At 57.0% G+C, this 10,506-nt stretch overlaps 1 protein-coding gene across 1 annotated transcript; it reads left to right on the forward strand.

Moving 5' to 3' along the window:
• The first annotated feature begins 2,138 nt into the window (after window positions 1–2,138).
• On the forward strand, window positions 2,139–9,782 carry Slc25a10 (solute carrier family 25 member 10). Its single transcript, XM_050140313.1, has 11 exons — window positions 2,139–2,348; window positions 5,019–5,138; window positions 5,516–5,630; window positions 5,744–5,792; window positions 5,987–6,028; window positions 7,089–7,132; window positions 7,315–7,385; window positions 7,633–7,725; window positions 7,986–8,063; window positions 8,523–8,579; window positions 8,674–9,782. Exons 1-11 carry the CDS (start codon window positions 2,259–2,261, stop codon window positions 8,773–8,775), a joined length of 861 nt encoding a protein of 286 aa, XP_049996270.1. The 5' UTR covers window positions 2,139–2,258; the 3' UTR covers window positions 8,776–9,782.
• Window positions 9,783–10,506: the final 724 nt, after the last annotated feature.

Genomic DNA, 10,506 nt, shown 5'->3' on the forward strand with positions numbered 1-10,506 from the left:
TTTCTTAGAGAGACCAGGAGAGGGCAGTGTTATCCGCAGTGTTGCTCTGTGAGGCCTCCGGAATCCCGGCAGCCCCACCCAGCTGTGGGCCAGTCCACTTCACATATCAAGGAACTGATTTCCCAGTGAACTCCTGGCCTCGGCTACTAGCATTGCCACACTGCCCGGGTTAATGATTCCCCAGCAGCACTTTGGGGCTGTCTCCACAAAGGTGGCTACCAGGTGACCTAGGCATGACCTGCTTGATCCTGCTAACACCTGGGGCAGTAGTGAGAGATCTCAAGAACCCCAGGTTGGTCCTGTCCTGGGGCCTGGAAAGTTCACCTCGGCTCTGAGTATCCTCAGCCGGAACCAGCGTCTCTGATCAGGGGGTAGAGTGACCACTGCTGACCCTGCTCCTGTGACTCTGGAATCTGAAGGCAGACCCGAGGGTGTGGGTGATGCAGATGGTGGTAAATACTCAACTGTGTGAGCTGAGCCCTTTCCCAAGCACTGCAACAAAAAAAAAGTTGGGCCCTAACTTGACAGGTGAGGTCCCTCCCCAAGTCACTGTGTGTGTGTGTGTGTGTGTGTGTGTGTGTGTGTGTGTGTGTGTGTGTGTTGAGGCCAGTCTTAGCTGCCCAGTAAGAACCTGTTTCAAAGATAAAACTTAGTCCTTAGCTCCTGGCCTCCGTTTCCCTTTCAGGGCTTGTTCTTGCTCTGTACCATGGATTGGGGTCCTCTGGTCAGGAATAGATTCCAGCTCTCAGAGAAGGGTAGATGTATACATATCTGTAGTCTGGTAACCAGGTGAGACTAGACAGCTGTGGGCATAGCTTTGTTTCTGCACTGAGTTAGCCTTGAACAAGACCATTCCACTGTTTAAGTTTCTGGGAAGATCAGTCAGGCCTGAGCCTACCCAACCCTCGGTCCTGTGGCTCAAAGTGTCTCACCCAGTTCCTCTTGGTTCCTGGGCAGGGCTGGTCTGGTCTGTATCAAGACCAGGTGCTGCTTCTGGTCTCTGAGCAACCCATAGAGCTGACCTGGGGACCTGCCTATCCCCAAGGTACGCATGGTCCCCTACCAGCTGCAGGAGAGGAATGGATCCAGTGCGAAGTGACCCTAAGCACCTTGCTATAGATTCCATCTCTGAGTGTAGTGTGCCCTGGGCATGGGAAGGAACGCCAGGACAAGTGAGATGCCAGGAGCTCCCACATCCTGTTACCTTGGTGCCCTGACAATGAGCATCTTAGCATGGGAGGCCGCCTGGGGTTTGCTCCCTCCCTGCTGTGAAGCTGGGCACTGGGTGGCAGGGCTAGATACAGCAGGTCAGGAGCTGATTGCCAGGTGTTTGTCTGCATCAAATAGAGACCAAGTCGAACCTGCAGGGGAGGTCTTTGTTAACTCATATAGCCAGACTTAAAGCAGCCTTGGGACTTTTGGGACTTGGAATTCACCTTGCCTAGCAGGTGCACCCTTGGGCTAGGAGCATACACGGATTTCTTTGCCAATTGTTGGGAGGTGGGGATGGACTTCTGGCCGGTAGATTGGAGCTGCCTCCTAGGAGCCTGAGCCATTAGCCAACCATGAAGACTTCACAGCTCAGAACCTTCTCCATGGCGGCCGCTAGGGCTATGTCCACAGCAAGACTTGAGCCGAGTTGCTCTTGGCAGGGACTCACTGGGTGTGTGGCATGGGGGAGGAGCACCGCTATCCTTCACTGAGAGTCTTTTGTCCGTGGTTTCTATTTAATTTGCAAGCCGGCCCCAAGAAAGTTTCCATCCCCCTACATCTGGGCGGGGGCTGGACTCTGTGGTCAGGGGGATGGGGACAGAGGTCCATTGCTGCAGCACGTGTCCTTTGCCTGGGTAACACACGAGTCAGCGCCAGGGTGCAAGTTCAGACTAGGGCTAGGGGGGCTGGTAGGAAACCACCCTCCCGATGGGTGGAGGATGGCAGACGACCTTCGGATCCGCGACCCAAGCCATAATCTAGAAAATAGAGGTGGCTATGGTCTAACTCCAGGGGTTTCACGGTCGTCTGCGGCGGACCCCCTACCTCGGCCCCTTGCAGCCTCCGCTTTAAGAGGGTGGGCGGAGCCTCCCAAGGCCCGAGTCCTGCCATGGGTGGAGTCCGCCAGACCCCGCCCCTGGGGCCGCGCGGGCGCATTGGTTGCACCAGGCGCGGGCGCTCGGTGGCACTTTGAACCGGGTGTCAGGAGGCTGGAACCGGAGTTGTGGTGCTGACCCGGGTCGGGCCAGGTCGCTGCTGCTCTGGCCATGGTCGAAGCACGGGCATCTCGCTGGTACTTTGGGGGATTGGCCTCCTGCGGGGCCGCCTGCTGCACGCACCCGCTGGACCTCCTCAAGGTGAGCCAGAGTCTCAAGGCCGAGCGTGCGCGTGAGCCCAAGGCGCCGGGGACCGTCCCCGGCCTGGCGCCCACAGGACTCCTACTGCGGCCGCCGCTTGACTGCGCACCCGGTAATTACCGCCACGCTGGCCTGAGCCCTGCTCTGCGCCGTCGGGCTCGGGCCTGCGGGCGCCACTACGCTCGTTTCCCAGTAGGCAGCGGTGGAAAAGTCCCCGGGGACCCTCTGCAGCAGATGGGTCTCTCGGGGGACAGGCGACGGGGACATCCCCGCTCCTCAGCTTACCAGCTGGTTCTCCCCCATCTTTAACAGATGGCTGTCTGTCCCGCCTCTGCGCTCCGAGCCGTTCCTCGGCGGCAAACATTCGACAACTCTGGTAAAAAGTTGAGGGTAGAGATGCAGGGGACACAGGTGTTGGAACTTAAAGACCAGTCTGGTCCCAGCAGCAGAGCTCCCCTGCCTGCTTAGCACCCTCTACGGTGCGGGGCGAAAGGGAGGACGAAGGTGGTGGTGCTGTGACCTCGGTCATCTGCTTCCGCCTGAACGGGTGCTACACTAGGATCAGCACGCCCCCGGGTGAGCGAGGAGACCCGGCATTCATCGGGCTCAGCACAAGAAACAACAGGCAGAGTTCCAGGCTAGCCTGGTCTACAGAGCGACTTCCAGGACTGGCCAGGGCTACACAGAGAGATCTTGTCTCGAACCTTACACCTTTCAAAGGGGGAAAAAAAAAAAAACAAATGAGACACGTGGGTTTGTGGGATTTTTGTCTTTTTTTTCCCCCGTTTAAAAATAGACGATTATAGAGCGAACTAAGACAGCACTCTTCCTGTTCCCTAGGGCCAGGGAAGGCCCCGGGGGATTTTTTTTTTCCTGTTTGTTTATTCAGAGAACAAAGATTTGGACCCCTCTTCCCGGGGGGCTCTGACTGCCGTTTTCCTGAAGCCCCACGTTGGACTGGCCTCTGATGTCTGAGCTGGTGATCTAGTCTCTGTGTCTACCACTTGAGACTTCCCCGCTAGTTTCTGTCTCTGCCTGGGACCCTGCTTCCTAAGAAAGGCTATCGCTTTGTCTTTCTTTCTTTCTTTCTTTCTTTCTTTCTTTCTTTCTTTTTCTCTTTCTTTCTTTCTTTCTTCCTTTCTTGTAGCCCAGGCTTGCCTTGAACTTGTTATACAGCTAAAACTGGCTCTGGATTTCCGTTCCTCCTTCCTCTTCCTTCCAAGTGCAGGGATTTCAAACATGCATTATCACCCTCAGCTTTTCTGATTAGTAAGAATGCTGGCCACTGGGTACAAGGGAGGATTGGAACCTCACTTGTCCTGGGAGTGGCGCACGCAGGTCCAGCCCCTGGGCACTGCCCCTGCAGGTGGTGTAATAGCAAGAGTACTGATTACTGTGGGAGCGACTTCTTGAGGATATTTTCCTTTCCTGGCTGTGCCTGTACCTGCAGCCCTCTCCATCATGGGGATCAGGCTCCAGGCTCGGTGGCTACCCTAGGCCTGGGCCCTGAAGGCCTCTCAAGCACCCCACTCCTGGCCTGTCCTCTTGTGTGTTGACCAGCTCCGCTGCTTCTCAGCCCCGCCCCCACTCAGGTGTTCCCTGGGAAGAATGGTGCCTGGAGGATCAAGAAAGGCTGCCATGGAAGCCGGGACACCGTTGCTGGACCCACGCCAGTAGACAGGCGGTGCCCAGCCACAGAGGAGGCAGTGGTCAGGCTGTTCCAACAAGGATTGCTCACAGAGACCATTGGAAAACTTGTGTGCAAAGACAGGATCTTACTGACTTGAGACTGTCCTCAAACTCAGCATCCTCCTGCCTCAGTCACTTGAATAGTTAGAGTCACGTGCCTGAGTTACCATGCCAACTTTAAAACTTGTTTTGGAGTTCCTTCGTGTGTGCCCTTTGCCCTGACTTGGTCCCCTCATACACAGGGGCAATTGCCCTCAGAGCCACCATTCCCTGGATAGGTGGCTTAAATCCTCTGTCCCTCTTGACCTACATACTGCAAGGTGACACTCCTGTTGCTGAGAACCAAGCCCCCTCTGTCCGCACCATCTTAGCTGTTTTCCTGCATGAGTGTGCCCATGCCTGAGCCACACTTGGCTGTGACCAGGCTTCTTTGGGAACTGACACACAAATGCTCAGGACCGGGTCTCCTGAGCCTGAACATAGGCCACCAATAAGGGGTGGGAGTGAGGCAAGGCCCTGAGAACAGTTAACTGTTGTCGCTATCGTCACTACACATTGAAAGGGAACCATTGCAGGCCTGGGACCAGCCTTAGACCCTTTGGAACCTCTCTATTGCCCTTGTCTTCGTTTCCTCACCTCAGCCGGGCGATGGTGGCGCACGCCTTTAATCCCAGCACTCGGGAGGCGGAGGCAGGCGGATCTCTGTGAGTTCAGTCTACAAGAGCTAGTTCCAGGACAGGCTCCAAAGCTACAGAGAAACCCTGTCTGGAAAAACCAAAACAAACAGAAAGTTTCCTCCCGTCTAGGCCTGCGTACTGACAGCCCAGACCACAGCTTGTGGACCTGGAAATGACTAATCCTTGAAATTGCCTATGGAGGCGTAGGCAGCCGTCTCATTACAACTTTGTTTCTACCAATTTGTGGCCGGGTCGGAGCTCCGCTCTGTGGGAACATGACTGTACCCTCCCTGCCTGTCCGCAGGTGCACCTACAGACGCAGCAGGAGGTGAAGCTACGCATGACGGGTATGGCGCTGCAGGTGATCCGAACCGACGGCGTCCTGGCGCTCTACAACGGCCTGAGCGCCTCGCTGTGTAGGCAGGTGTGTGCACAGGTCTTGGCTCGCTGTCAGGGCTCTCTTGTTGACATCAGCTTCCTAGGCCTTGGCACCAGCCTCTCAGGTCCTGCTTCTGGGCCCAGTCCTGTAAAGGAGCCTTAGGGAGCTCCAGCTGCTTTCTCTTCCCCTTCAGGTTTATTACAGAAGAGACAAGGGTGGGTATGGGGCAGGGGTCTGCCTTCCACTTTCAGATGGGAAAACTGAAGCTAAAGACAGCTAGGGACAGCACCTCTGGCTTGTGAACTGGCTTGGCTGCTTGCAAGCTGAGTGTCCTTAGAACGGTCACTCGGTGTCCAGGGCCCATTGGGCGATGGCTGGGCTGGGGGGAGTGCCCAGTCCTCTGAGTCAGGCCCCCTCCCCAGATGACCTACTCCCTGACTCGGTTCGCCATCTACGAGACCATGCGGGACTACATGACCAAGGACAGCCAGGGGCCTCTCCCCTTCTACAGCAAGGTGTTGCTGGGCGGCATCAGTGGTAAGCACTGGGTAGTCGGGGCGAGGGCCGGGCAGAGGCAGGGCAAGGGCCGGGCAGAGGCCCAGGACGCCGGGAACCATAACATAGTGGCCTTGGTGTTTCTGTCACCACAGGTTTAACCGGAGGCTTCGTGGGGACCCCAGCAGATTTGGTCAACGTCAGGTTTGTGCCTCTCGTCCCCCAGGGTCATGGGCTCCCTTGTCCCTCACGCAGTCCCTGAGCCTGGGTTTATGGCGGAGCCAAGTCCCGTGATCCTACCCAGAGCTCGGGTAGGTGGTCCTGCACTGTTGACCCCGGTCAGTGAGCTGACCTAGGGCCTAGGGGCTCACCCGTCCCCGCCTGTTCTGTTGTTTCAGGATGCAGAATGACATGAAGCTGCCCCTGAACCAGCGGCGCAAGTGAGTGGGAGACCGGCTTTGTCCCAGTCGGGGAGGGTAGGACCCCTGCGTAGCTCTGCTCTGACTTAACCAGGACTCCCGTACTGCACGAGGGTTTTATGAAAAGGGGAGCTGGTGACTTTAGATAACATGCTACCCTGGAGTCACTAAGGGGTGTCCCTTGGTCCCCCTAAGGCCTTTAGGTTCTTTCTTATGGAAGACTCTCACTAGGCTGAGGGCCAGTCCCCATACCTGCCTTCTGGAATTTGCTGACACCAGGACTGTTTGTCTAGGGCTGGGCCTCTTTGTAGCTGAGGATAGCCCAAATCAGATATCTAAGTGCAGGGCCACCCAAGCCTCAAGGCCCATGGAGTAAGGCACACGAGAGAATGGCTTACAGCCAGGAGGCCTGGGTAGAAGTGGCCCTCCTCTCCCACCCCAGGTCAGTCAGCCCCAGGAACGGGGAGCTTTGGGGTTGGGGTCTTCTGTGGCGGCCCTTTGTCCTTCCTGGGGTATCCGTCCGTTCTCGTCATTATCTCAGTTTCCTTCATCCTTGGGGAGCCAGGCTGTTTCTCGTCCCACCTCCCCCACTTTTGCCCAGGTTCTCCTTGAGCCCCAGCTCCTCCTAGCTTGGCCTCCCACAAAGCTGATCCAGTTTCTTATTTTCATTTTGGGATAGGGTCTCGTTCTGTAGTGCAGACTGAGTGCTGGGATTACAGGCGTGAGCTGCCGGGCCTGGCTAGTCTCTGGCTTCTTGTTGGTTCCCCCTTGGGTTCTCCAGCCCAGAAGGTGGATGTTAATCTGTGCTGGAAGCCACAGCAAGCCTGGGATCCTGTGGGGAAGTGGAACCTCCATCCGAGGAACAGCAGAGCAGACCACCAAAGCTTTGCCCACAGGCAGATCGAGCTTGAGCCCATAGGGGTCACTTCCTGAGCTTTCCCTGGGAGAGGCTTGCAGGCCTGTGAAATACCCCCATTGAGTATGATGCCATGCCACAGTCCTGTGGCCCACAGTGGCTTTTCTGGCGTCTAACCCTGCAGAACATGCGGTAAATCTCACTGACCTGTCTTTGCCACCGCAGCTACTCTCATGCCCTGGATGGTCTGTACCGTGTGGCCCGCGAAGGTGAGAGGAGAGGAAGTTTACATTGTTGTAAATGTGTATAGATTTGAATACATGTTTACGTGTGTACTCACTGTGCCTGAGCTGGTGGGCTTGGGGTGGAAAAGCAGCCTGCGGGGGGGCAGGCAGGGTGGGGAATGAGGTGTCATATAGGGGTTGATGTCGCCCCTCGATTCCTCCTGCAGAAGGCCTGAGGAAGCTCTTTTCCGGAGCAACCATGGCATCCAGCCGCGGGGCCCTCGTCACTGTGGGCCAGGTGGGTTCCTGTGCAGAACAGGGCTTGCGGACAATATCTCTGACATCTGTCGTCAGGGATCATAGAACAGCAGCGGGCATTGGGGACCTTGGGGAGATGCCCACTATCCTGGGGAGGGGTGGGCAGCCTGCATCTGCCCCTCACCTGCGTGTCCAGGTGTGGGGATGGAGTCCCTGGGGACCCTGTCTGCTCTCCCTGGGTCTGGGAGCTCGTCTTTAGCCATAACTGTCCCTGTTCCTCCCTGCAGCTCTCCTGCTATGACCAGGCCAAGCAGCTGGTCCTCAGCACTGGGTACCTATCTGACAACATTTTCACCCACTTCATCTCCAGCTTCATTGCGGTAAGTGCCCCAGCGTGATCGGAGGAGGCTGAAGGTGGGTGGAGCGAGCCTGGTGCAGCCTCTCTGAAGCCGTGTTTGGGAACCAAGTTCACAGGTTAGCCCAGGCCGGGATAATTCCTGTTCCCCTCTCCTGGGGACTCAGGTCTTGGCAGCACTGGGTCACTCGGGGATGGGGCAAAGGGCTTTTTTAAAGGTATCCTGTAGGCAGTGAGGGCTCGAGGGTGCCTGGAGGCCCGTTGGTGACAAGTTCCCTCCCGCAGGGCGGGTGTGCCACATTTCTGTGCCAGCCCCTGGATGTGCTAAAGACACGCTTGATGAACTCTAAGGGCGAATATCAGGTAAAGACTGGCGGCGGGAGCCGGGGCTGGCCGGAGCTCCTGCCGTCCACCTCCATTCTCTGGAGCCAGGACCCTCTCAGCTACAGCCGTCATGGGGGCCCAGGGACAAGGCTGTTGTCCCCTGTTCCCTTCTAGATGCTCAACTCTGGGTAGCACTTGCCTCGGGGTGGGGCTGTACTTTCCCGAGGTGTCTCCTTTAGATTTCTTCACCAGTTGACAGGGAAGCTTTTCACGGGGTAGGTAGAATCTGGCCTGTGTGTGGCCGGCGCCTTCAGAGCCATCTGGCTGACTCTCTTTGGCGGCCCATCAGCTTGGCCTATGTGACTTTTACTCTTCTGTCCCATTGATGTCACAGCCTGAGCTGCTCTCATTTCTCCCGGGAGCGCTCAGAGCCACCATGCCCTCCTCCTGCCTGGAGAGTTAACCTGTGCATTTGAGTGACCTTCCCTGTCTCTGTAGGGTGTCTTCCACTGCGCCGTGGAGACCGCAAAGCTCGGACCGCAGGCCTTTTTCAAGGTGGGCTGGGGCAGTGGGGCTGAGCCGTCGGGGAGCAACTGGGCCGGGTCTCCCTGGACCTGATGTTGCCACCGCCGCTGTCCTCCTCACCCAGGGCCTCTTTCCTGCGGGCATCCGCCTCATCCCTCACACCGTGCTCACCTTCCTGTTCCTGGAGCAGCTCCGGAAGCACTTTGGTATCAGGGTGCCAACCTGACATCACCAGAGACACCTGGGCCATGCTCGGTCACTGTGCTGAGCTCCTTGGAAGAGGGGGGGGGTGGACGCCCCTTCCTGGCCTGGGCCCGTGCTGTATCCCCAGCAGGCTTCTGTTCCTCCCACCCTTGGGCTGGCTGGCCTCCAACCCTGCCTAGGCCAGGGTTTAATTCAGCGGCCTTTGTCCCTTCCTTAGGCCCACTGGGGTGGAACCTCTGCCCTCCTTGCTCCCAGACTCTCCCCGTACAGGGCTTTTGCCCTGTATCCGCCCCATGATTCATTCAGGAGAAGAGGTCTGGCTCAGGCTGGCATTGCTGTCCCCGCCTCCCTGGCCGCTCTGCTGCCCTGCCCTGCCCAGCAAGCAGGAAGAAGCTGACCGCTTCCCACTCCCAGCTGGCCCTCTGTACACTGAGCAGAACCTAGGCGGTGTGGCAGGGTGCGGACCGTGGCAGCTTAGCACGCAGACACTTTGGTCATTAGAGGGACCGTCATGTAGTGTTCTTGAAGGCAGTACCTTCAGAAGAGGAAGCCGCAGCGAGAATCGCCACAGATGCCATGACAGTAGAGTCCAGAGACGGTGCCGGGGGTTCCCATGGGCACCTGTTGCCTGCAGCCTTGGCTGCTTTGATGGTCAGTTTTGTTGAACTCTCCCACTCAGCAGCTACTACCCTCGTCAGGAACTGGCTGTGCCCCTCGCTGTGCCCTCCCATGCCTGGGGACTGTGCTGGTTGAGCAGGAGCCATGACGGCTCGTACGTTCCCTCCAGGATTTATCTTCCTATTAAATGGCAGTCACCTCTCACCACCCCCCAGGCTTCAGCCTGGTTTCCCCAGATGGGGTTGGGTTCATCACGAGGTTGTGCTCTTTGCCCATTTCCCCCTCTCAGTCCCTTGGGCATTGGGTCCTCACCCAGGAGGTGGCAGTGGGCCCAGGGACACCCCTCTTTGGGATCTAATAAACCAAGTGGCCTGGGAGACCTTCGTGTCTTCCCTACATGCTCCTCGCCTACTCCAGGGTGTCTGCTGTTCTCTGAGTTCTCTTGCTGTTTAGCACAAAGCATCTACCAGATCAGGGTCTCCTACCAGGGGGAGAGCCCATGGGAAGAAAGCTTAGAGATCGGTAGGAGGGGAGAAAGGGTCGCCTTGACCAACAGTAGTAGGGGCCTCTGGAGTCAGTTCCCATGCTGTGGGTCACTGGCCAGCAAGCCCAGGAGAACTGGGGATGCCCTGGGGTCCACAGAGAGGAAACAGACTGGAGCCAGTAGTATTCTAGATGTATAAGCAGGAGCAAGATGCCAGCTAGGAGTGCCAGGGCCGCAGTTCTGAATGTCCCAAAGCCACTCTCAGTAAAGCAGGTGCTTGCATTCGAAGAAATCCAGTGGGAGCCATAGCCCAGGTACTGTGGTATCAGGTATAAATGCTTAGGTGGACACCCCTGAAAACACTAAGTTTGCCAAAGCTACAATTGTAAGTTGTTACCCCTGAAAAGTGTAACATGAGCTGGAAACAATGATACACAGTAGTCTTGGAACTCCAGATACCGGATAACTTGACTGTGAGGGCTTCAGTCTCTATGGGGGCTGGAGATCAGACCCTGGGCTTTATACCTACTAAGTAAACACTGACTAAGCCGCATGCCCAGCCTTGCCTAGGTGCCTCCAACAGGAGGGGCTGCAGCCCCAGCTGGTCTCCAACAAATTATCCTCCTGCCTCAGCCTCCCAATTACAAAGAT

The sequence above is a fragment of the Alexandromys fortis genome, unplaced genomic scaffold (genome assembly GCF_014885135.2).
Source record: "Alexandromys fortis isolate MF-2015 unplaced genomic scaffold, M_Fortis_MF-2015_v1.1 scaffold_39, whole genome shotgun sequence".
NCBI classification, from domain to species: domain Eukaryota; kingdom Metazoa; phylum Chordata; class Mammalia; order Rodentia; family Cricetidae; genus Alexandromys; species Alexandromys fortis.

Excerpts from the sequence above, each read along its gene's own strand:
- Slc25a10 (XM_050140313.1), top strand. The coding sequence starts at position 2,259 with ATGGTCGAAGCACGGGCATCTCGCTGGTACTTTGGGGGATTGGCCTCC. Across the intron at positions 2,349-5,018 it reads ACCCGCTGGACCTCCTCAAG|GTGCACCTACAGACGCAGCA; the intron begins GTGAGCCAGAGT and ends GCCTGTCCGCAG. Across the intron at positions 7,386-7,632 it reads CCCTCGTCACTGTGGGCCAG|CTCTCCTGCTATGACCAGGC; the intron begins GTGGGTTCCTGT and ends TCCTCCCTGCAG.